At 37.2% G+C, this 27,470-nt stretch overlaps 1 protein-coding gene across 4 annotated transcripts in view; it reads left to right on the forward strand.

The window, feature by feature from the left end:
* cobll1b (cordon-bleu WH2 repeat protein-like 1b) overlaps positions 1-27,470 on the forward strand; it is a 132,285-nt gene that overhangs the window by 85,864 nt on the left and 18,951 nt on the right. For all 4 annotated transcript variants that reach the window (XM_028806380.2, XM_028806381.2, XM_028806382.2 and 1 more), the window contains exons 6-10: positions 3,459-3,550; positions 4,556-4,759; positions 22,549-22,675; positions 24,699-24,939; positions 26,751-26,830. In XM_028806380.2, the coding sequence (XP_028662213.1) occupies positions 3,459-3,550; positions 4,556-4,759; positions 22,549-22,675; positions 24,699-24,939; positions 26,751-26,830 (744 nt within the window). The remainder of the gene's footprint in view (positions 1-3,458; positions 3,551-4,555; positions 4,760-22,548; positions 22,676-24,698; positions 24,940-26,750; positions 26,831-27,470) is intronic.

Below are 27,470 nucleotides of genomic sequence, written 5' to 3' on the forward strand. Positions count from 1 at the left end.
CCAGACACTAAGAATTGATACAAGTGGGACACCGAAATGGAAGCAGGCTGAATATAAAAAGACATTCTTAGAGATGTGAATATAAAATATACATTTACTCAAAAAGTGCCACCTTTTCAAACAAAATTTAATTTTGGTTTAGTAGAGTGAGTATGTATTGCGGTATACAGAAACGACTTCAGTATATTAAACTCTTGGCAACCCTTATTTAAATTATTCTGAAGGGTCGGTAATAAAAATTCATAATTATGAAAATTTTACGTTACTCATTACACAAACTGTTCTGTAACAAAGCAAAACTCTTGTGGTCCACTCCCTTTCTCCTTCCCTTAACATTCAGTCTTTTCTACTGTTAGATTACCAGAAGAAATGTCTTTTTGTTTCACTTTTTTAACATCTCCTTCATCATCTAACAACTAGGTTCTTCGTCGCTGACAATTAAAACCGTAAGCTACAATAATGCTAGGAATAAATCTTGTACCCTGGAAGTAAATTACATTTTTTTTTGTAATGTTAAATGAACTTAAAAATGTTTGCTGACAGATAGAAGGATAGATCTTTATTTGTCACCCGAGGAAAATTTGGCTTTTTACAGACGCTCAATAAATAAATATACACACAAGTTAATAAACAAAAAGATAAACAGTGAGAAATAAGGATAATGTACCATAGCATGTATTACTAGCCTGAAGGGGTCAGTTTTGACATTTGTAGATTTCTACTAATTGTAAGGGTTTCTGGAATAGAACCTTTACATAATTTGAGGAGTCCTGCTATGTGGTGGGACCTACATTTTGACAAATTCTGCTGGGACAGGCACTGGTGTACATGACCTAAACTGGCGACTCACTGACTCGTTTTCCATACATGATTCTACAGGTCAAGATAGGCAATAGGCAGAGTGGAGTAAAATCGGGTTAATTTTTTGTAGGATATGGTTGGTTCTTTTTAGAACTCTGCAGTCTGATGCTATGAAAAGGCAACTTAACTGTAGCTGGCATGTGCACAAATGTGATAATATAAAGGATCCTAATACTTGACATGTACTCAAGCTGCAGAATTTCACTTTTTACTAAGTATTTTATTCTGTTAAATGGATATCTTTGTGTCTAATGTTAGTTGGGAATGTAAGTACAACACTTAATACTTGTTAGCTTTGGTAAAGGTATCCTTTGTTCTTCACAAAGTGGCTCACAATAGAGTTACAGATTTAATTTCCATAAATAATTAACTTGAGTATAAGAAAGGTGCTGACTGAGTTTTTAAAATATTTTGTGATCATTGTATTTTTTCTTATAAGAGTTTTGTGTGCCCTTTTAGTTTGGAATCTCACATTACATTTTGAAGGAAGTAATTGAAAAATGTGATTCGGGCCATTTCACCTTTTGAAAAGTTGGTCTCATAATTAGAGATTAAAGATTCAGTAAAGATTATGTGACTACTGAATTTCCCTTTGTGCTTTGCATTGTTTTTCTCTGTACTGAACAAATGTAGCTACCACAGAACATGACCTATTAGAGTGGAAAAGAAAGCCTGGCCACTACTTGTTAAAAAAAAGTATATAAAAATTATTTATTTAATGTATAATATATAATACAGTGGGGCAAAAAAGTATTTAGTCAGCCACCAATTGTGCAAGTTCTCCCACTTAAAAAGATGAGAGAGGCCTGTAATTTTCATTATAGGTATACCTCAACTATGAGAGACAAAATGAGAAAAAAAAATCCAGAAAATCACAAAACGGGCTGGACAAAATTATTGGCACCCTCTACTTAATATTTGGTTGCACGCCCTTTGGAAAAAATAACTGAAATCAAGCTTGTTACACCTCTCAACTGGAATTTCCGACCACTCTTCTTTTGCAAACTGCTCAAGGTTTCTCAGATTTGAAGGGCGCCTTCTCCCAACAGCAATTTTGAGATCTCTCCATAAGTGTTCAATCAGATTTAGATCCGGACTCATTGCTGGCCACCTCAGAACTCTCCAGCGCTTTGTCTTCAACCATTTCTGAGTGCTTTTAGAAGTATGTTTGGGGTCATTGTCCTGCTGGAACACCCATGACCTCTGACGCAGACCCAGCTTTCTGACACTGGGCCCTACATTGCACCTCAATATCTTTTGGTAGTCTTCAGATTTCATGATGCCTTGCACACAATCGAGGCATCCAGTGCCAGAGGCAGCAAAACATCCCCAAAACATCTTAGAACCTCCACCATGTTTGACTGTAGGTACTGTGATCTTTTCTTCGTAGGCCTCATTCCGTTTTCTGTAAACAGTAGAATGATGAGCTTTACCAAAAAGCTCTACCTTGGTCTCATCTGTCCACAAGACGTTCGCCCAAAAGGATTTTGGCTTCCTCAAGTACATTTTGGCAAACACCAGTCTGGCTTTTTTATGTTTCTGTGTCAGCAGTGGGGTCCTCCTGGCTGTCCTACCATAGTGTTTCATTTCGTTCAGATGTCGACGGATAGTTCGAGCCGACACTGTTGCACCCTGAGTCTGCAGAACAGCTTGAATATGTTTTGAAGGTGATTGGGGTTGTTTATCCACCATTTGGACTATCCTTCGTTGCAGTCTTTTATCAATTTTTCTCTTCCGTCCACGTCCAGGGAGATTAGCTACAGTGCCATGTGTTGTGAACTTCTTGATTATGTTGTTCACAGTGGACAAAGGAACATGAAGATCTCTGGAGATGGACTTGTAGCTTTGAGATTGTTGATATTTTTCCACAATTTTTGTTCTCAAGTCCTCAGACAATTGTCTGCTCTTCTTTCTGTTCTCCATGTTTAGTGTGGCACACTCAGACACACAACAGAAAGGTTGAATCAACTTTTCTCCATTTTTAACTGGCTTCAGGTGTGATTGCTATATTTCCAGCACCTGTTTCTTGCCACAGGTGAGTTCAAATGAGCATCATATGCTTGAAATAAAACGATTTACCCACAATTTTGAATGGGTGCCAATAATTTTGTCCAGCCCATTTTTGGAGTTCTGTGTGACATGATGTCAGATTTGGCTTTTTTTCTGTTTTTTGTGTTGTTCCAATGCACATAAAGGAAATAAACATGTGTATACCAAAACATTTGTAATTGCAATAATTTTCTGGGAAAATTCCAGGGGTGCTGATAATTTCGGCCATGACTGTATGTGTATGTATGTATGTATGTATGTATGTATATATGTGTGTGTATATGTGTATATATAATATAAACATTTTTTGTAGGCATCCGTATTAATGGCTTGTGACTGTATTAATGACTATTAACCCATGTATTGGAAAGATCTTCTGGTTCAGCATATATTTAAGTAATTTATTTTCCAGGGTGAAGGTTTTTTTTTTTTGTCCTGTTTATCTAGCCAGGAAAAAACATATTTTCTGTTTAGAAGCAAAGATGACATATAGTCCGTACTTAAGAAATTGTATTGTGACCATTTGTTGTATTATCATTTTTTTTAAGATGCAGTCCAAACAAGTCAAGACAGTATTTTAAAGGAGAAAGAAAAAGGATTCTTCAGCATGTTTAGAAGGAGTAAGAAAAGACAGGACCAGGTTAGTTGTTTATGCTAACTGATTGTTGTCAGTGTACATTAATTTATTTTTGCCTTTGAAATACACCAGATAAATTTAACATTCTACCGTAGATGTGTTCTATAGTAACATTGCCTTTATTCTAAATACTCTTTGGGAAATACTGTATTCTTAATGTGCAAGAATAAAATAACAGAAATCTTTGATATACATTAAAACAGATTAATTTTTAAGATTGTATTTCTCAATTATTTAGTGTAGCATATGTGTTAGTGCGATAAAAAATCAAAATTGAAACCCTTCTGTTAATTTGCACATTTTATCTGGATGGTGACCTGTAATATTCAGATACTTTTTTTGAGTTGTGGTACTGTTTCCCAAATAAGTAAAAGGTGCTTCAGCCCTGTTCCTCCCTTCAAAGCTCCATGTCCTCTAGTAGGTTTTACTTTTGCAGTATTGGAACCTTATCATCACTTTCAAGACTTAAGGTTGTTTTATTTAATAAATACTAGTCAGTAGTTCAGTTATGTGAAAATGATCAGGGCTGAGTTTATTGGATTTTTTAAAAATATATAATCTAGAAACATTTTGCAAATCTCCTTTCCCAAGTGTTGTTGACTGCAGTGAAACTAATGCCGAAACTCTGTGAATTGAACTGTGGGTATCCTTCAGTTAGACAGTCTGTGCACATCCTGATATAATATGCATGTGAGAATCGACATTAATGTACATGGCAATGGCTGCTTCTTGGGTTGTTAGTTTTATACGGTACTAATTGTAAATATTTTGAAATATAAATCATTAGTATACTGATTGATCATATGAAATTAATAGTTGAATCCTGTTAGAAAGTTCTTCCAAGTATTATTGTGGTGTAGTCCTGAGGAACATTTCTTGGAAGTGTGTTTGTGTGTTTTTTTTATTTTGTTCTGGTTGTTTATACATGGATGTAAGGATTCTATATATAGTGCATAAACATTAATCAAATAGGTGACTAGAGTGTAAGGTTTACAATTTATTTTGAAGGTTGCAAGTGCTCCCGCATCACCAGCGATTCAACAGAGGCCTGGCAGCATGAACTCTTTAAGTGCCAATGTTTCTACTTTTTGCTCAAACACACTCCCTTCTGAAAGGCCAAAGAAAAGACAGGCTCCACTTCCTCCAATGGCAGCATCACAGAGTATGCCTAAGGACCTGAGCAGCATGCAGGCCGAACCTGAAAGTAAGCAGGTTAGTTCACGTTTTCTTTCTTCAGTAATATTAATAGATGTGTTTTTCAATTTTACATATTTTTTTAGTGGGAAAAATCTGTTATAATAACAACAATAATAAATGTTATTATTTATATCACACCTTTAAGATGTCAACCAATTCTGAATACACTGTGAAGGGAAAAACTTGGCAGTAGAATAGGAGTTAACCAGAACAGTTGTTTATTTTGTCCCATTATAGAAATAAATCAAACACTTGGGCATTGAAAACCTAAAGTGATAAGTTATAGTAGTATTTAGGTTAAGTCAATAACGAAAACCATTTACAAAAAAGGGGCGGCACGGTGGCACGGTGGGTAGCACTGCTGCCTCGCAGTTGGGAGATCTGGGGACCTGGGTTCGCTTCCCGGGTCCTCCCTGCGTGGAGTTTGCATGTTCTCCCCGTGTCTGCGTGGGTTTCCTCCGGGCGCTCCGGTTTCCTCCCACAGTCCAAAGGCATGCAGGTTAGGTGGATTGGCGATTCTAAATTGGCCCTAGTGTGTGCTTGGTGTGTGGGTGTGTTTGTGTGTGTCCTGCGGTGGGTTGGCACCCTGCCCAGGATTGGTTCCCTGCCTTGTGCCCTGTGTTGGCTGGGATTGGCTCCAGCAGACCCCCGTGACCCTGTGTTCGGATTCAGCGGGTTGGAAAATGGATGGATGGATTTACAAAAAAGTATAAAGTAAAAAGTGTCATTGCACATTAGAAGAAAATTAAACACTTTGAAATGACAGTGGTACATGCAAGAACTATTTGTAACCCAGGGTAGCGCTAAAAATCTCACACACTCTGAAACAGACCTGCTGTATTACACAGCACTTCAATGACAGCTTAATCCTAATATTGCAGTAATTAATGCAAGTATAGGGTAAAATATTTCTGTTGTAAAAGATTAGCATGTTTTACACAGCTTTACAGTTATTCCTGACAACTATTCTAACTACATTCCTCAGAGATTTGCAGCCTGAAGTTCAGTCAGGAGTTTCTGATTAATGTTGAATGTATGCAAGCAAAATATTACAGGGATCCATTATATCAGGGCTGTGATTTGGGCAGCACAGCTCAACCGGTAAAACAGCTTCACAGTGGAGGGCAGACACCTTCATCACAGTTTGGACACATAAATACATTTTTAAGAATTGTCGAAGCATAGCACACTAATATCTTTATTTTATTAAATCATAGATATATATACACTGATACTGAGCAGATGTACACACTGAAAAAGAAATGTCAACTGCAGACAGTACAGCTCAATGGAATATGCAATGGATAGATAGTACTTTTTTTCTTCCAAGAGAGCAATGCAAAATATACAATAAATAAGACACTTGGATAGCACTATAAGATTTGGATCACTTTGTTACTTCAATAGACTATTGATGTCTTTTGCAAATACTTCATTTCACAGATATGGCTTTGTAGTTTGCTTGTGATAAAAGGCGGAGTGGTGGCTCTGAGGCTAGGGATCTGCACTGGCAATCGGAAGGTTGCTGGTTCGAATCCCGTAAAATGCCAAAAGGGACTCTGCTCTATTGGGCCCTTGAGCAAGGCTCTTAACCTGCAATTGCAAAGCGCTTTGAGTAGTGAGAAAAACACTATATAAATGCAAAGAATTATTATTAAAGAATTATTGTGAGCTAAAAGCTTATTGCAATAGGAGCCATTCCCAATAGATTATTGTTTGCTTGGATCTCATTAACTTGCTCAGAGAAAATGATGCATTAGCAGTAACTCTTTTTAAATAGTGTAGAGAGCATTTTATAGCATTCTTTCAAAATAGGTACTAAGAACAGTTAAAAATATGTGTTAAATATTACTTTGTAACAGTTAGCAGCTTGCTGCATTTATATATTATAGACATATTACAAGTTTATCTGCAGTTGTTCTGAATTAGTTGTGTGAGGTCTCCCAGTATGTTTAGTCATATATTAAAAAAACAAAAAAACAGCAGGGATTAGTGCTGCTGCCTTCCTGGTTTGAATCCTGCGCTGGTTGTTATCCATGTAGAGTTTTTCGGTTGTCCCCTTATTTGCATGGACCTTTTGTTCATGTACTCTGGTTTTCCTCCTATATCCCAAAGATTTGTGCTTTAGGTTAGTTGGCAGTTCTCGCATGGTGACAAGTGTAGACCAAGTGTGGGGGTGCGCATTAGTGGGATTAATATTTGTACCTGATGCCATCAGGGTAGGCCGTGGTCTGTCATCGTTCAGGATTGGTTGTGGATGTGGGATACAGAGTTCACATGATCTGCTTTTGCATCATAACAGTTGCCTTCATATTCTTAATGGTATCAAGTGTAGAATGCTTTGAAAATCACCTTGCCATTGTGATTCCCCTTCAGCCATCCATAAATGTGTTTTATGACTTTGCTATAACCAGCTTAGACTGATGTGGAGCTAGAGTTTAATCTGATAGCACTAGGCAGAAGTAAGTGACAAACCATCAACTCTAGCACCTTCCATCTTAGGATGTATTTGCTCATACAGGAATGATTCAGTGGGCAGGAATCCAATGCTCTTCTGTAAGAAATGCTTAACTTGCATTCACTGTGATAATGTCTTTTAACACACTGCTTTACCAGTCTTCTAGAAGACCATATATTTGTCACTCATTCTTATATTACTTACGACACCTTTTGACAGAGCACACTATTACACTGCAATTTTTAAAGCAAGCAAAGTGTTCAAACCAGCAAGCAACTTCAGTGGTTTTGCCAATTTACAATACAATCAAATCAAATATGTAGATAAAATACTGTATACTAGTAATTATACTAGTATTTGCCAAGCGACTGTTAAAAAGATTAGAGAAATGCATAAATGCCAAAAGTTTCACACTTGGCAAGTGATAATGCTTAGATAAATGCTTTATTAAAAATCAAACAAATAAAGTAAAACATGCTCCTTTTCAGCAGTGGTTAAAGTTAAGGTTTGGGAACAGTAAATAAAGTTCTTTAATTTTTTTAATGTGACATTATTATATTTTAGAAAACAAATAAAAAATATTGAACATATTCCTATTTCTCTGCTTGTGCTCAGGCAGTTGAAATTATTAAATGTCACTGAAGCACACTACTTTATTTTGATTTGCCAAAATAATTTTGCTTCTGATTGATTTGTCCTTTATTAATGAAAGACATCATTTTATCTCCCAAATTAATAACATTTACTCTCTAAACAAAGTGGATGTATACCATTTGGCCGTCATCATTTCTGGGTCTCTAATAATGTCTCTAATTCAAATGTAATTTCTTGAATTTCAGTAAAAGCACTGTCTTTTAAAGTACAAATGGATCAACAAAGCATGTCTACTCTGCAGTATACTAGTTCAGATCATCTGCAGATAAACATGATCCCTGTGTTAGTCGAAGTATAAAGGAAAATGGTAGTGGTTAGGGCAAAATGTGCTCAGTGCCATGAAAAATATTTGCCCCCTTCCTGATTTCCTGTATTTTGGCTTATTCGTAATACCTAATTGTTTCATATCTCCAAACAAATTTAGTGTAATACAAAAGACCTGAGTAAAAACAAAACATATGTTTTAAATGATCATTTGATTTGTTGAAGAGAAAAAGTTCCCCAATACCTATATCACCCATGTGAAAAAGTAGTTGCACCCTTGGACACTAAATCAACCAATGAACCAAATTTAAATAATGAGTTAAATTAGACTAGACAAACTAAAGCTTGATTGCCTCCAGCCCTTTTGAATCTAAGTATCGCTTAAATAGAACACCATGCCTCAATCAAATGAAATTTCTAAAGACCAGAGAAAATTACTGAAATGTATCAGTCAGGAATGAAATTTAATGCAGTCTCCAAAACCCTGGGATTGCCGCAAACCACTCTGAGATCCATCATCTCCAAATGGAGAAAAATTGGTAAATCTGCCCAAGAGTGTCCAGCCTACCAAAATTACTCCAAGAACAGGACAATGATCTGACACAAGAGCAAGTCCACCTTTAGATGGCTTAAAAAGAAATAAATAAATGAAAATATGGTTATAGAGTGGCCTAATCAAAACTCTGATTTGAACCCCGTTCAGATGTTGTGGCGGGACCTTAAATGGGCAGTTTATTGTCAAAAACCCACCAATGTGGCTGAATTTAAACAATGCTGTAGAGCAAAATGGGCCAGAATTTCTCCAGAGCGATGCCAATTACTTTTTCACATGGTTCATATTGGTGTTGGTGAACTTTTTTCCCTTCAATAAATCAAATGATCATTAAAAAAGAGTATTGTGTTTACTCAGGTTATCTTTTATATTAAATTTGTTTGGAGATCAGAAACAATTGGGTATTTGAGTACGCAAAAATTCGAGAAGTCAGAAAGGGGGCAGGTACGTTTTTATGACACTTTAATTATTGTAATATAAGCATGGTTAACAGTGTGATGATATTTCGGCAGGTTAAGAAATAAAGCTGCTTGAGTTAACAAAGTCAAATGTTATAGGCATGACCCAAAATGCAGCTTCACATGATCTGGGTTAAAGGATTAATGTATGCAGGAATTTGAGGTATTTTAATTTTCACTGCATACTGTAAAGTCATTTTGTGAAAATGGACCTAATTGTTTTGAAAGGCAGAGTAATTTTTTACATTTACCATGATTTCTGTTTTTGTTAGTTGAAATCATTAAAAAAAGACTTCTGTGTTTGTGTGACATGGTGTGGCTACGAAAATGTCATGCGGTTTGCTGTTAAAAGGAGCATTGGAAATGTCAAACATCATTATAGTTTCTGTCAGTATTTCTACTACTCAAATTATAGATCAGAAGGCAGCAACTTTTTCAGTTCATGCTTACCAAAAAAAGAGGATGAACAATAGGAGTGTAGTACAGTGGAACCTCTAGATAAGAGTTTAATTCATTCCAGCACTGAGCTTGTATAGCGAATTTCTCGTATCTAGAACAAACTTCCCCATTGAAAATAATGGAAATCCAGTTAATCCGTTCCGCACCCCAAAAATATTAACATAAAAGTCAATTTTCCTAACAAATAACACTGATAAATAATATATACTGTAGTCTACCTTTAATAAATAACACTGGTAAATAATATAACTGATTATTAAAAGAATCAAAACAGGTGTCCAAAGTGCAGTAGAGCATTCAATAAATCTTTAAATAAATAATCCTTAAAACAGTTGTGAAGTGGAGGTTTAAAATACACAAGAATAACAATCCTTTAACACGAGGTTAAAACGTCAACAGGAAGTAGTCTTTAAAAAACAGATGACAATCCCCGGTGCGTCTTCTCTGTTAGCGTCAGCGTCTCACCTGCTTCTCCCATGCGGGCTCTGCAACAGGTGAGACACTCTTAATGCAGCTGACCTTCTCTACACCGTCCTGCTTCAGCTGTTTGGCTCACCTGTTCAGCTCACTGTTCAGCTACACGCGAGCCTGCGCTCGCTCGCTCGCTCTCCCGCACCGACTTCCTACTGCTGCTGCTTCCTGCCGCCTCCTCCTGCAACCTCCGTTCTCTCTCCTCTCTTTTCTTTTACTTATTCTCGCGCTTCTCTATATATGTGGGGAGGACATGGCAGCTGCAGCCCATCAGCCACAGGAACAATCATGGATGTGGGCAGTTTCCCACCTGTGCACTTCTGGGGCGGAGTGGTGGCTCTGAGGCTAAGGAGCTGCGCTGGTATCCCGAAGGTTGCCGGTTCGAATCCCCGTCACTGCCAAAAGGCCACTGCTCTGCTGGGCCCTTGAGCAAGGCCCTTAACCTGTAATTGCTCCAGGGGCGCTGTACAATGGCTGACCCTGCACTCTGACCCCAAGGGGTATGCGAAAACTACCAAATTCCTAATACAAGAAATTGTATAAGGCGAAATAAAGAACAAAATAAAATAACAAAAAATAAAAAATAGGTGAGAAACGCAGACACCGCAGATCACCCTGCGGCTCGCTACTGCTACCACGCCCCCTCGCTAAGCCGCGAGCTATACCCACAGCCTGGCTCGTTACACGAGCCAATGCTCGTATTTAGATCTGAATTTTTCGCTCATACTTTCCTTGTATCTTGAATTTCTCGTATACAGAGGTGATCGTATCTCGAGGTTCCACTGTTAGTCTGGTTTGTGGACCTTAAATATTATGTTATGTAAATATTCTGTTTACCTTTTTATTAAGTTGATTTGAATAAAAGCGTCTGCAGAGCAAAGAAATAATTGTAACTAAAAAGGTGAAAATTGCATTTAATATGTTACAGTTGTGGACAGTATTTAATACCACCTTGTACTTTTTCTATACATTTCATTTATATCAAATAATTTCTTTGGAGTTGGACAGTGGGTTTTTGAGGCTCAGTGTGATTGCAGCATTTGGGTGGGTTTCCTCGGCATACTAGAGCATAGCTACTATGGCAGCAAGTTTTCTTCCAGTTGAATTCTGTGTTTAATTTGGACTCCTGCAGTAATTTAGCAAGCTGTCATTTTTCAGCTTTGGTGTTGATTATTAAACGGTTTTCTGAATTTGTATTGGAAAATAGAAACGTGTGTTTTGGTTTTAAGAATTTTATTTTCCTCCGTGGTTTTCATCCTCACCTTTCCTGATGTTCAGGTCGTTTATTAATGAGCACATTGGTGGGTATGACACTAAAGCAGCTGTAGCCATTCAATGTCATGTTCCTGGGTGTCTCTTCTGATCATTGTTTAATTGTAATTACTAAATTACAAATAAGGGAGTAAACTCAGCAAGAAAGTAGGAAAATGTCAAGATATATCAGGGTCAAAGTTATGGCAAAAATTCAAATATTTAAAAAATTCTTATAAATGTTTATCTACTACTATTGTTCTTTTCCAAATGCAGAATAAAAGTAGGAAAGAAGTTTGAAATTATCTGCTTGGTGTAATATCCAGGTGTGTTTGGGGACTAATGTGTGTTCCCTTTACAAGCCTCATTTACTCAGAGTTTTTGCTCAGATCGGATTTACCTATCTTGACAATTTACATTAAGAAGTACAAGTGACCTGTATCTTAACTGTAATGTGAATGCATCTGTCTTCTGAAACGATATGCATGCGCACATTGACATGTTCGTGTAGAATCATCTGTGTCACCAACAACAAACAAACTTCATATTTGTGAGATGGCTCATGGCATTAAAACCGCAATGGTGGGACTGTGAGTGTTGTCACTGCTGTAGCTGTGCTCCAGTGTTGTTTTACCGCACTGCCAGTGGTGGTGGATAATAACAGCGCTCAACCCATGTGTATAGGTGAAAAAAACACGTGAATTCTAGTCTGACTGTTCTCATTTAATGCTTTGCTTAGGCACAAATCACATACATATCCAATCTAGGACCACCTATGCAAGAGAATCAAATCTGATTTGATAAAACCAAATTTCTGTGCTTACACAGCACTGAAATCATCAGATTTGTGTCACTTCAGCCTGGCTATGTGAACACAGTCTTTCGTAATTGTTCATAAAGTTGGTGCATTTTTAATTTTTTGATTTTACTTTTCCTAGGAGACCATTAACCACATTTTTTATTTAATAAATATTTTTTATAACAATGAGTCTTACCCAAAAGTGCCAGCAATAACAGAATGTAATGCAATTACATTATTAGCAGAGTACATAAAATGCATGTTCTGCTAATAGCATTTTACAGTGTCACATAGTTAAACGTAGCCCAGAGAGGCTTGAAGTGCTTGACATAGCTTTACAGACCACAGATTCCAACTAAGGTGTTGGAAAAATTACATGATGTACTATTGGTAATTAATGGTTTAGATGGCTTATGGCTAATTGTATTTTTTATAATTTATTCTTAAGCATCACATTTGTGAAATAAGTGCCCGGTCAAGATTTAAAATCTTTGTTGAATTCTCAAGCTAAAGTTGTTGGCTGTAATGAACCAGGATGAATAGCAGGTCATTGAGATGCTTTGCCGATTAAATTATAGTGTCAGTGAAATGCTGAGTTGTAATTTGCGGATAATGCAGCCATAGGGTTGTTTTTAGTGTAATGCGAATACTGAGTTCACATTTATTTACTCTGTGCTTGTAGAGCCACGCTTACATAGCATCTTTCTTATTTCATTCAGTTCTACACAAGTGGTTCTTTTGTTCCATGCCAGTGCACCAAAAAAAAAATCGGATAATTAAACAATTAGATCAAGTATAAGTAAAAGGACTCGCTGACCGTGAAAATGGCTGGAATAAAAACGTACAGCCACAGTATGCTCCCACAAATGAACTTAAGAATGACTGAACTACTGTATCCTTTTTTAGTCAGAAGAATTGATGTTAAATCAATTACAAGGTCAAATACAATTTGTTACAGATTAGCATAACAGTGGAGGCATGGCCTTCTGCACTGGGCTGATTCTTACCTTGATCCCAAAGCTGCAGAGATAAGCTGCAGTTTATTAACTGTAATCGCACAACATTCCATACAAATAGATACATTTTTACAAAAATAGGATTGAAAACAAATCAACCCCCCACCCCTGAGAAAGAGAGCATGTCCAGCAGAGTAAAACTTAAAGCTAGTAAAAATAAGTAAATAGATGAATTAATAAGTGAATAAAGATAAATGGAGAATAAAAAGAAATGGGGAGAGACTCTCCTTCCTCTGCTTTAAAAGCTTATTCAAAACCTGGCAGGATCTGATCAATAACCTTTTAGAATAAGTTCTGCACAGATCCTCTAAGTGAGAATTATATTTTTTTCCCAATTTCAAATAATATAAAACATCAGTTACCCACTGATTTAACACTAGAATTACCAGAGCCTACGAGAAAACTCGTAAATCTGGCCCACCTTAAATCCGTTTGCACCTCTCCGTCAGCATCTTTTGTCCTGTAAATGTGCCAATTAAGACAAGCAGCAAGCAGCCAGCTATTCCATCCCCCCACCGTTGCAGAAAGTTCACAAAATTCTCCCAGCTCATGCCTGGTTTGATTATCTGGGAGTGAGTGAAGTGCTAGAGTTTTAGAGTGGAAATAATAGATCTTTATTTGGAACACATGCATTTCATGTGTACTCCATTTCTACAATAATCTGTGTAAACATATTGTTAAAACAAACTTTTTTTATATATTAGTAATAAATGACAAAATGTAGGCATAAACTATAGAATGTGTGAAGCCTGAAGTCCAAAGATCAAATAAACACTTTCACAAAAGGGTCAAGGACGATACAACAGCTTCCGTGGCGAAGCGGTAAGATTTGCCGACTTGTAATCAAGAGTCCCCGGTTCAATCCTGACTGTCTCCTATATTTGCTGTTTTCAGTAGTGAGCTGCTCTTATCTATACTAATAAAAAGCAAAGCCCTCACTGACTCACTCATCACTAATTCTCCAACTTCCCGTGTGGGTAGAAGGCTGAAATTTGACAGGCTCATTCTTTACAGCTTACTTACAAAAGTTAAGCAGGTTTCATTTCAAAATTCTACGTGTAACGGTCATAACAGTCGACAACGTCCGCCATCTTATCTATACTAATAAAATTCAAAGCCCTCACTGACTCACTCATCACTAATTCTCCAACTTCCCGTGTAGGTAGAAGGCTGAAATTTGGCAGGCTCATTCCTTACAGCTTACTTACAAAAGTTAAGCAGGTTTATATCGAAATTATACACGTAATGGTCGACAACGTCCGCCATGTTAAACTTTTATATTTATGGCCCCATCTTCACGAAATTTGGTAGGTGGCTTCCCTGTGCTAACCGAAACCGATGTACGTACTTATTTCGGAAGCTGTGACAAAACAGTAAAAAGGAGGCGTGTCAGATGTCGTCGTACATTTGCTGAAGCAGCTAGATGGAAACAACTTCGTGACGCTGCCGCCAAATACTCGCAGAAAAATCCACAAGTTCATAGACACGCTGTCGCTAAATACTTGCAGGCAAATCTACAATAATGAAAAGCGGCTCATACGAAAACAACAAAAGTACACATTGGATCCATGGATATTGACTGTGAGTATTGTCAAGCTCATAGGTGGAAATGCGAGTCTCCTGGTTTGTGCTGTAACGGTGGTAAATAAGTGAGCTTATTTAGTGCAGCAGGAACACTCAATAAAACTGAATTAAAAAAAAAAAAGTAAAGTGACCTTGAGATACGAAGAAGGCAGATTCAGCAGTGTTTGTGTGTCAGCTTTTATCCCTCCAGATCGGAGAATGTCCAGTTCCATTGCCTCAAAACACTACTCACATCCACAGTTATTCCCAGTTTCAAATAAAAACTAACAGCGTCAGATCCCTGGGTGGGGGGGCGGTGTATGTATGGTGATCATGAGTGAGAGAATAAAAGTGAAAAAAGTACTGTAAATGTGCACGGTCTGTTACAGATGCAAACCAAATGTATGTGTGTACTGTATAATATTAACAATAAGAGCAGCTCACTACTGAAGACAGCAAATACAGGAGACAGTCAGGATCGAACCAGGGACTCTTGATTACAAGTTGGCATATCTTACCGCTATGCCACGGAAGCTGTTGTATCGTCCTTGACCCTTTTGTGAAAGTGTTTATTTGATCTTTGGACTTAAGGCTTCACACATTCTATAGTTTATGCCTACATTTTGTAACAGTTATTACTAAACTATGAAAAGGTTTCTGTTTTAACAATGTGTTTACAATGATTACTGTAGAAACGGAACACACATGAAATGCATGTGTTCCAAATAAAGATCTATTATTTCCACTCTAAACCTCCAGCAGTTCACTCACTCCCAGATAATCAAACAAGGCATGAGCTGGGAGAATTTTGTGAACTTTCCGCGACGGTGGGGGGGGATGGAATAGCCGGCTGCTTGTCTTAATTGGCACATTTACAGGACAAAAGACGCTGACGGAGAGGTGCAAACGGATTTAAGGAGGGCCGGATTTACGAGTTTTCTCGTAGGCTCTGGTAATTCTAGTGTTAAAAAAGGAGAGTTAGGATTCTTCCAGTTTAGCAAGATTAGTCTACGTGCCAATAGTGTAGTAAAGGCAATTACAGTTTGTCCTTTTCCACTTTAAGCCCATCTGAGAGTCCACCAAACACAGTTGTTAATGGATTAGGAGGGATTGTGACACCAAGGCTATCTGATAGGCTTTTAAAAATTTTGGTCCATAATGATGATAATTTGGTGCAGGCCCAAAACATGTGACCCATTGAGGCTAGAACTTACATTTACATTTACATCATTTAGCAGACGCTCTTATCCAGAGCGACTTACAACAGTGCTTAGTAGTCTACGACTGTTCTTCAGTCTTTAAGGCTAGGATTAAATCTACTGTCATTAAACAAGTTGCCGCTGACCAAGTTGTATACAAAACCCTGCTAGAAGAAAATAGTAAGTTAGTACAAAATTTTTTTTATTTTTTTTTTTGGGTAGAAAAAAAAGTATGGGGACTTTAGTCCAAGTGCTGTTGAAAGAAGTGTGTCTTCAGGCGACGTTTGAAGACAGTGAGGGTCTCCGCTGTTCGTACAGCAAGAGGAAGTTCGTTCCACCACTGAGGAGCCAACACTGCAAAGAGTCTTGATGCATGTCGTCCTCTTCTTTTAAGTAAGGGTGGTTCGAGACGTGCAGTGCTTGATGTTCTGAGACAGCGAGAAGTGACACGCTGCTTGACCAGTGCTGATATGTAAGGTGGTGCAGCTCCAGTTTTGGCCTTAAAGGCAAGTGTTAGGGTTTTGAACCTGATGCGGGCAGCCACAGGGAGCCAGTGCAGGTTCCGCAGCAGAGGTGTAGTGTGCGAGAATTTGGGAATATCAAAAACGAGTCTTGCAGCTGCATTCTGGATCAGTTGAAGTGGTCGTGTTGCCTTTAGTGAAAGTCCAGACAGCAGAGAGTTGCAGTAGTCCAGCTTAGAGATGATCAAGGTCTGGACGAGAAGCTGAGTAGCCTCTGTAGTGAGAAAGGGGCGGATTCTCCTAATGTTGTAAAGGAGATATCTGCAGGACCTGGAGAGGTTGCTGATGTGTGGAGAGAAAGACAATTCTTCGTCTAGAATGACACCAAGACTTCTTGCCGTTTTTGAGGGGACGATAACCGAGTTGTCAAGAGAGATTGCAAGGTCAAGATTCGGAGATGAGTTGCCTCTGATATACAAGAGTTCAGTCTTGCTGGGATTCAACTTGAGGTGGTGGGAAGTCATCCAAGAGGAGATATCAGCAAGGCAGTTTGAGATGCGGGTTGAGACCTGCTGGTCATCGGGTGGAAAGGAGAGAATGAGTTGACTGTCATCCGCATAGCAGTGGTAAGAGAATCCATGTCCAGCTATTACCTTCCCAAGAGAACCTGTGTATAAGGAGAAGAGAAGGGGTCCTAGGACAGAGCCCTGAGGAACACCAGTGGTCAGTCTTCGTGGAGCTGACTGGGAGCCTTGCCAGGCAACCTGGAATGTCCGGTCAGCAAGGTAAGAAGCAAACCATTGCCAGACAATGCTCGAGATCCCAAGACTAGTGAGAGTTTCCAGAAGTATCTGATGGTTGACCGTGTCAAAGGCTGCAGATAGGTCCAGAAGTATGAGGACTGAGGACAGGTTGGTAGATCTGGCTGTGTGAAGGGTTTCAGAGACAGCAAGAAGTGCAGTCTCGGTAGAATGAGCTGCTTTGAATCCAGACTGGTGAGGGTCAAGAAGGGTGTTATTAGATAAAAACAAGTTAAGTTGGTTATACACTGCTCGTTCCAGTACTTTAGAAAGAAAAGAGAGCAGGGATACTGGTCTGTAGTGGTTAATATCTGAGCAGTCCAGAGTAGGTTTCTTAAGAATTGGTGTGACAACAGCAGACTTAAAGGCAGTGGGAACATGGCCAGTCGTTAGGGAGCCATTAACGATGTGTGGGAGAAGATCCTGAGAGATGAGCTGAAATGTACCTGAGGGGATAGGGTCGAGTGAACATGTTGTGGGGTTGCTGGCCGTCAGGATCTGAGACACTTCCTCGTGAGAAAGTGGAGTGAAGTGATGAAGCTGGGTCGCACAGGTCGGTTGAGAGTGGGTGGGCAACATGTCAGTCTGAGGGAAGGAACTACAGATAGTAGCAACCTTATCCTCAAGGAATGTAGCAAAGTCCTCTGGTGAGAGAGCTGGGGAAACAGAAGGAGATGGTGATTTAAGCAGTGAAGAAAAAGTGGCAAAAAGTTTGCGAGGGTTAGATAAGGATTTATCAAACTTGGTTCTGTAGAAGGAATATTTGGCAGAAGTTAGGTCAGTAGCAAACTTTGATAAGAGAGATTGAAAAGAAAGGAGGTCATTGTTATGTTGCGTTTTCCTCCATCTTCTTTCTGCTGCTCTTAGTTGTCTGCGGTTGTTTCGTAGTGTCTCCGACAGCCATGGGGTCGGAGAAGTACGTTTTGGCCTGGAAGACAGAGGGCAGAGTTGATTAAAGGAGTTGTGGAGAGAGGAGAGAAGACTGTTGGTAGCAGACTCCACAGTTGCTGTGCATGGTTCAGCACAGTTAGGGGGAGATAAGGATGATAGGATAGCTGAGGAGAGAGAAGATAGAGAAAGAGAATTGAGATTTCTGCGGGTAGTCATGGGGGTAGAAGGTGGTAGAGAAGAGCAAGTCAGAAGAGGAAATCTGAAGGACAGAAGATGGTGGTCAGAGACATGTAGGGGAGTAGACAATATATTGAACATAGGAAGTGATCTGAATGATACCAGGTCAAGAGTGTTGCCAGCTTTGATTGCAGTGTTTGCAGGTTGGATCTTGCCCTGGAAACATTTTGGACAGTTTTAAGTGAGACAGATGTGCTCGATTTATATAATTTTGAGTTGAATTATTGTATGCTTTGCACATATGAAGCTCGAGTGAATTCTCTGCATTGCTACCTTCCACTCCTTTTCTGAGATGTTGAGTGAGAGATCATTTTCCCACTTGCAGTTTAATAACTATTTAGTCATAGCTGTGTTATAATTTAAAGTTTGTGCCCTTATAAATGTGCATGGGTGTATGTAACTGTGCCGTGCAAAATGCTGACATTCTGCCTAAAGTTGGCTACTGCCATTTGCACAGTGCTGCTGGCACTGGCTGTAGTTCTGCACTGATCTTGAGAAAACATTAACAGTAAGGCACAGTTGGAAATAATGCAAACAAATTGAACACACATGAGTTGAATCTATTGACTTAAAAACACACTGCTTTGAAGTCTCTTTTTCTGTTTAACGTTTTTAGATGCTTTTTTGGAGGTGTAGAGGTTATAAAAATTACATATATGGATTTTTATATTTGTATGAATTTCAGTCAGGAATACTAAAACAATGTAGCTGCAGGTGAGTGATGAAGGTTCAGTTAAGAGGGTGCCCTTTAGATTTTTAAATTATTGAGCTGAACAAAAACTTATGATAGCGTACTCTCTGGCTTTTTGCCTAATGCTCCAAATTCCTTTGAATGAAGAGAAAGGAATGAATATCACTGGGGACTTGTACAGTAATGTAGAATTTTCTGGGATGTGTACTGTTATAAGCTTGTTAAACTATATTGGGTAGGAAGACTTGGCACCTACATGACTCAAACTTTTTGTGTTCAATAGCTCCCAATTACATTTTAGTAAAGTAAAGGAACACAAGATGTAAATCTTTAAATATCTTTACTGTATATTGTAGGTTTACATTCCTGATCTTTAGCTGCCATACACAATGTCTCCATTATGTTTTTCCTAAAAAGTGCAGCGAGCGTTTGTGTGGTTTTAGTTTTTCACAAGGATTTTTTTACCACACCGTTTGATGTGTTACATATTTATAATGGTGTCTTTTTTTGTTTTCCTTTACTGCTGTAACATATTAACCTTTTTTTGAGCATGATAGCAAATGCACCCATTCATACTAACCTTACAAAAACATTATCTAGTAGATGATGTGAGATTCCATGCCATGTTTTTGTTTAATTAAAGCAAACTAATTAATACTAAAGCCAGTTGCTTTATTTTTATTTATTGAGCACATTAGCAGACAGAAAAACTGAAGTCACAAAGCCACATTTTTTGCATTTAATGTTTTAATGTGAACTATTGTCAGAAGGCCCCTGAAACAGTAAGAACTAAACATGGTGAGCTGCTTTAAAATCAAACTATAGTAAAGTTTAACACCAGCATTAGAAAGTGGACAAAACGGATGGTTATCTAATCAGTGTTGATGTTTCATCAGATAGAGAAACAAAATTGGCTGTTTTTTCTTTTAAGGTCACAGCTGTTATTGTCCTTTACTAAGTCAGAATACAAGCACTTTGCACCTGGCTCTTTTGTTTTTGCTTTGAGACCATTTATTTCCCCATTAAAGGAAAAAGGAATGCATTCCACGTGGCACATCAAATTTAAAGTATCTTACTCCTTATTTTCCTGTACACCTCTTTGTGTGGATCTAATATTTTATAACCAAAGGCAGTTCAGTTGCTTGTTATCTAAACCTGGTTTCTTTTTTTTTGGTTTGAAACTCTGCTGATTCCTATGTTTCTGTCATGGCCAGAGAATAAGGATTGGACCATTTTTAATGCTACATAATGTGTTTGTGAAGTTATTCTGTACCCTATCAATATTTTGGCACATTGTTAGCTTTATATGAAATGTGAAATTTGTTGATGTACTAGTGCTGCTGTACTACAGTGGCTGTAGCCTTTTAGTTCCATTCTGTTTCTCCTTTTGTTACTGAGACACATCTACTTGTTCCCTTCCTCCTGATCAATGTGCAGTACCAGAAATTGCATTTGTGTCATCCTTACTTCTTTCTCTTTATAAACCTGTGTGCCACACAATAGCATATTCACACTCTATACCAGTATTTCACTTGGTTTTAGTTTACTTGCATGTTAATGTGAGTCACTTGACTGTATTATTTTTAATCTTAAGCCATATAACAGATGCAAATGCCAAACTAAGCAATTTTTGAACATCCTAAATATTTTACTCAAACAGCTGCTGGTTAGAAGTATTAAGAAGGGGGAGAATAAAGATTGTCGGAAAATAACCTGTTTTAGCCACATAATCTGTTGAATGGCTCAAAAAATATGAATGTTCCCTGGTCAGAATTTTATCTTCCAACATGAGCAGAGTAAGAGCAAGTTGTTACTACTTGGCACATTCTGTTAACAGTTAGAATATGCATCTTATCAAAATATTTTTGGCAGTTAAAGCTTTGTTACTGCAGCTGTTTGGGAAATGACTTTAAGACTGCTGTGTTTCAGCCATCTGACATGTTTGCTAATAGACAGTTGTCAAGAAAATGATTGGATGTATTGGACATGGTTTACTTTTCAGTGGGTAGTTTTTCTAGCAACGTGGCAAATTATGTTACTTAAGCATTGCCATCTAGAGTAAGTGTGTGTGTTTGTGATGTCAAGTGATGGAGGGGAAGGATGGATTGGCATTCCACCTGGGATGCAGGCTCCTGTACCTGGCTCAGGAGGTACTATATATAGTGATGGATGATGCTGCATTTTTCCGGTTGCACAGCCTTCTGGGGCCTTATGTTCCCCCAGTACACTTGAGTCAATGCATCTCTCTGGTGGGTCTCCCAGTTCCTGCAGGGGAGCAAGGGAGCTGTAGTCCAAATGGGCAGCCATTTTGGTGTACTTGAATGCTACCAGGAGAAGGTTCCTCCTGACCTGGTAGTGGTTTCCTGGTGGCAATGTTCTTGCACTAGATGTATTCCTGGGTACAGGTTAAAAAGGAGCTACTCCGCTTTTCCTGGGTGAGCTGAATTTGGGAGAGGAAGAGGAGGTCATCAGTCACCTGGGAAAGAGTAGAGGAAAAGAGATAAAAGAATTTAATTAGGGAGGAAGAAGCCTATTTAAGGTGTTCCCTTTAAAATAAACAGTACTTTGAAGCCGGGACAGTTGTTGGTGAAGTTGTCTGGCTTTCATGATCTGAGAAAGTGTGTATACATACCTGTTTTTGTGTGTAAAGCTGACAAACCTTAGGGTACACGATGGCCTTTCTGCCACACCATTCTGGCAGTGCCAACCTAGGAGGACTCCTTTACCTACAATTTACATTGTTTGCCACAACCTTAGGTGTACTGATGGAAGGGTCACAGAGCTGGTAGTACGTGTTTTTTTTCACCAAGAGATGAATTGTGCATTTCACAGGAGCACTCTCAGTAGGATACTGTTCCAAAAATCCACCGTATGGCATCCTGAAAGAGCCAGTACAAACATGCAACTCCACCATTGATAATATGCATTTTTTCAACAAATATGGATTATTTTCTTATTCAGTAGATTTGTGTTCTTCACATGCATTATGCACATTGATTTTTTATATAGTTGTATTTAACAGGCATTCTTAGATTTTTAACAGGAGTAGATCTTTTATGTTGTAATTATGGACCATGTGTCAGAATTTTTTACTGATATGAAGTAAAAAAGGATAAAGTGAGGTCTGATGACCACCAGGAGGACAGAAAAAAACAAACAAAAACTTCAGAGGGCTGGAGAGAAAAAAAAACAATCTGCAGGAGTTCTGAGGCCACGGGACAGCCCAAGCCCACACTGGGCATTCTTCCTAACATAGATGATCTAAATCAGGTCTCGTGGTTTTCAGGCTTCATGTGGAAGAATTATTGATGATAGTCAAGTGGACATCTGGCCTTCAATCCATCAATGTAGGGACTACATGGTGCCCTGATCAAGTGCTGGTGGCACAGATCGCCACCACAGACAACCAGTAAAGGAACAGCAGAGAACGTAGTATGGATTGAGGAGCCATGATAAAAACATGATAAAAATTAAACCAAGAAGTAAATCCTCATACTTTATTCCACAAATGAATGGTTTTCAATTACTTCAGCTATATGTTTGCCAGATTTTTAAAATATTTTATCTTTCCTTCTAAAGGAACTTCCACAATTAAGTAGAGCAGCTTCATCAGAGTCTTCTTTAAAACGAACAAAAAGAAAAGCTCCTCTACCACCCTCTTGTAAATCGGCTCAGGATCTTCCTTTGGAAAATGGTGGCAATGACAGTGAGTTAATCTTTTTGTTGTTGTTTTTGTTCATGTTAAATATTTATAACATGTTAGCTTAACTTTATTTTTAAGACAATTTATTTGCAAGATGATATATATCTGCTTGATCCAATTCTGTAATTGTTTGATTCAAATAAAAACTTTTTTGTATGCACTTGTTCAGTGCAACCAAAAAGCCAGAAGTTTGGCAAACATTATTATTTGCCTTTAGAAATAAATGTAAGACATCTTGGCATGGTTGGAGTCATAGTGAAGCCAGCCTGTTTCAAAAACACCATACAGAAAGTGGAGATGATGCATGTTACAAAATGTTAATGAATTCTTGTGATAACATCAGCATATTTACTAACTGTAGTATTTTGGTATAGACTGTAATTTTTATTCACTTGAAGGGTCAGTACACTTTGTAGTGGTAATTTTGGTAAGTCTTTGGTGATACAAAATGTATATTTGAGTGCCATAGAATGTGTCATTACAGTGAACAAAAGAGCAGATTTACCACACACAAAGTAAACAAGGGTAAGTTGCATTTGACATTTTAGAAATTTAAGCTTTATTTGTTAAACATGTTGCCTGTTAAATTAAATTACTTTTGTTTGGGTATATTTGTTACATCTTTAACTGCATCATATACTGAAATTATGCTTATGCTGTATACTCTATTTACCAGGGTTTTAAAGTCTATAGTATATATGCCAAGTTTTTTTATTTGTTCCCATTTACAGATAATGTGGAATCTCATGGAGGAAAGGAATGATTAGCAAGCTCCCTATCTACCTTCTGCAAAGCCTCTGCCTTTCGTCTCTACATTTGTCTTTTTGTCTTTCCTATTATGGACTTGCTCTGTTTTCCTTTGTTATTCTGTAATATGTAGTGTGGGGCTGATGTTTCTGTTTCCCTCTCATTTCTGACTCTTCCACCTTCCTTAAAATGCTAAGTATTTTGGGAATTTGACTCCTAAATTTCTTTTAAATGTTAAATATGATATTAGTAAGATCTTAAATTCCTACCCCCCCCCCCCCCCCCCCCTTATCAAACATGTTTTACTTTGATACTGTGTGTGTGCTTAATATACATCATTTAACCAGTACACTTAACAAGTTTTGAGTAATTAGTATTTCATGGCCATTTAACAGCTTTGTAGCCTCCAGCTTAGTTATAGCTTCACATGGTAATAATTTGTACTCTGTCAACTTTGCCCCACTAATTTTTGTAAACTGTGTTGTTTACTATTCTAGAATTGTAGAAAAATCTTCACACAACTATATTTTCCCTAATTTAAAGCATTCTTCTGTTCCTTGCATGTTTAGTATATATGTTTTATCATTTAACTAGTGCCTGTTTGATTTCTGTCTATTTCACTTTGTACTTTTTTCTGCTTTAGCTTTTGTTGATTAAGATCACTATTTTCACTACTTTTGTAAAGAGTATGCATATCTGGATGCAATGCCTTATTAAAGAGTTTTTATATAGAGGAGTGCTATTTAGCTTGCACTGGTTATGTGATTACTTTAAGCTGTGTAGCAATATCTGTCCATGACAGCAGACATGTTAATCATGCTGTAAATTAAATTATACTTGTCAATTTTCAGTTAAAACCGATTATGCATGCGAAGAGAAAGAAAATCTGTTTTGCTGGTAGGCAGTGACCACCTTTTTTGTATGTTCAAAAATAGTCATATTTTGGTGAAAAAGAATCCAAAATTCTTTCTAAGTGATTGGTTATCTTAAATGTTACTATTACTACTAATTTGCTGCTCTGTAAAAAGAATTAGGAACTTTATTTCAAATATCCTAAAAGACAATGCATGTTTTTATTATACTCGCCTTAAATTTAATGAGTATTTATAGCTTTTAATAAACATTGAATATATTAATGCTAGCTTTGCCAATTTGTTTCAAAATTGTTTCAAAATGTTATTTATTTATGAATGAATTGTATGCTGTGGGCAGCTGAAGTTAAGTACAAGAACATAATTACCATAATCCATTTACTTAGTTTTCTTTTTGTATCATTTAGCTGGAACACAATTTAAATTAAGTCCTTCCGAGAGAAATGAACACACCAATGCTTTAGACTGCCATGATGAAAGTACCACTGTAAACATACCATCAGAGGCACCATGTCTCTGCACCTCTGCGGAGTCCAAGTCCACCTCTGGGAAAGCTGCTCTGCCTCAAAATGCTGACGTTCAAAGCTTACCAGCTGTGTCTCAAAGTTTTGAAAAGGAGAATGTTGATGGCATGACCACAGATAACAAGTATGAACTCTATGCCCATAATTCTATTAGCACTAAGAAATGCAGGCTGCAATTTATCATTCACTATTTTTGTTAATAACCTACTTAAGTAGTCTTTTGTGTTTTTTTTTTTAATACTGTACCTCAATGCCATCCAAACAACTGGTAATATAGGGATTAGCTGTTAACTTGTAACACTTTAAAATTAATTCTTTTGCTTTAAAATGAGTCATGTGTATGTGTGTTTGTTTTTATATTTTTTGATGTAATATATAAATAGATTAGGGAAAAACAAAAATATCAGTCAGTTTGTGAATACATACATAATGAATTTGTTGAGCTTACGCCTTTTCTCCTGGATTAGCAGTGCTGCTTATTTCACATTTTTTCCTTTAAAATAACTGTTGTTGAAATTTGTAGCATGTGTTTTAAGTGGTTTAAAATGAAATTTGTCCACCTGCAGTGAGACTTTGTTGTTAGCTTTATGTGAGGATTTTACTATTCTAAGTGGTTTTATACCATAAGCATTATTTAGAGCTATGTGTACAAAAAAGGACAATACAGAGGTAGCCTATTTCTATTGATTTTCTACATTTTTAAATCTGTATTTGGCAGGGTTCTAAACCTGAGGCCTAGAATGAGTATGACTACAGATAGTTTGGACATTTTACTTAATACAATTAGCAATAATATATGGCAGAAAATAGCTGCTAAAATAAAGTAGTGCTGGCTTTCCTGAAATGAGTATGCTGTAAAACAAACATTCTTAACTCAAAAAAATAAACCCATAATATACTGTATATTCATAGGAAAGAGCATAGGATATGTCGCATACAGTAGCTATTCATTCTAGAAATTTGATTAGGGTCCAAAGTTGTAAGGCAAAAATACACCTACCAAAATAAGAACAACTAACTTGGATATTTCTAATTAAAGATTTTGTACTTCAGTACTATTCAAGCATAGGTTCAGTGTTTTGTGTGACCTAATGTAACAATAAAAATGTAAAATTATAAACCAACATTATTTAGTTTGCTTTAGTACAGCTTTTCAAAATGATGCTCTTGACAATTTCCCCACATTGCCATACACCAAAAGGCACGAGCATAGACAAAAGCAAGAATTAGTTGCATTTGAAATATTTCATAAACTTCTAATTTTATTAGCAGTAATTTTATTAATTTACACCACTTCTCCGGGGTTTGCATCACTGAATGACTTTGAAGGGTATTTGCACATTTTCCCCACACTGTTTATTTTGTCCAGCTACATGTATATACTGCGTACACATTTCAAGCAAGCCTCAGGTACAAAATAAGGAAAAATTAAAGGCTACAATGAAAACTGTATTTTACTCTTGGCTTAAACACATCACTCATTTTTCTCATAATGATTAAAGTTTTGAATTTAAGGGTAAATACTCCTTTAACAGTTAGATATTTTAAATGCAATTGGAGGGAAATTAATGAACTTGTGCATAAAAAGCTAAGATGGCAAGATACATGCTTGTATGTTTTTTTTTTTTTTTATTTGCTCTATTTATACACATTGTAGCCTTTAAATTCCCACAGATTTGAAAGTTAGACACATTAAATGAAAATGTAGAGGGATAAAAAAGACCATATTTGAATGAAAAAATATTCTGTTTTATAGACGACAGCAATGGTTTAAATGTGTTCATAAAATGTTCACCCTACTGTAGAAATAAAAGCAATACTTGTTATGATAAATTTGCTGCTATAGAATTTGAAAGATACAATAGTTTATCCAAGACTAAAACGGAGTATTTTATCATAAAACTGTAATATGAAAACAGCGCCTTCTTTTGACAGAAATGTGGCCAATGGGGAGGTAAATAAGCAAGTGATGGAAACTTTTGGACATTCTAATGCTGTTACATTTCAGCCCAAAGGTAAGTCCTTTAAAATGGCAATAGGCTACATGGCTGTATGCTACTTTTAAGAGTTGAATGCAATTATTAGGGTTTCATTTTGAACAGTTTTACTTTTCTAGTATATTTGTGGCGAAAGAAGACACCTGTATTAGCTATAGAATATGACTTGCTTGGTCAATCTGTTTTTAAAATATACTTATCAAAGAATAGTCGATGACTACTGTGTATGTTTTGTTTAGACCTGAATTTTTTGTTAAGCATTTTTGCTCTTCTAACCTTGTCACTACTTAGTATGACCAAACTCTATACGCTATGTAATTTTATAACATAAAATTCATGCTTTAATGAAAGAATGCATGATATGGGATGATCTTTCGTATTAAAAGTGGAGGGAACAATATTTATTTTAAAGAAAATGCACATTTGAATATTGTGATGTAAAAGAGAATTCTTGGAGAATATACAAAGTGAATCATAAAGTAGGCATATTACTAGTATTTTGGGTAAAGTATGAGATCTATTTGTTAGTAAAATAGGCTATTGCAGTCTGGATGCACATCCCTGATACGTGTTCACACTATATACTGATAATAAAATTATTTGGTCACTGTGAGGAAACAGATGAATGAAGCAATACTCAAATTTGTTCTGTAAAATC

This window comes from Erpetoichthys calabaricus, chromosome 8 (genome assembly GCF_900747795.2).
Source record: "Erpetoichthys calabaricus chromosome 8, fErpCal1.3, whole genome shotgun sequence".
Lineage (NCBI taxonomy): Eukaryota > Metazoa > Chordata > Cladistia > Polypteriformes > Polypteridae > Erpetoichthys > Erpetoichthys calabaricus.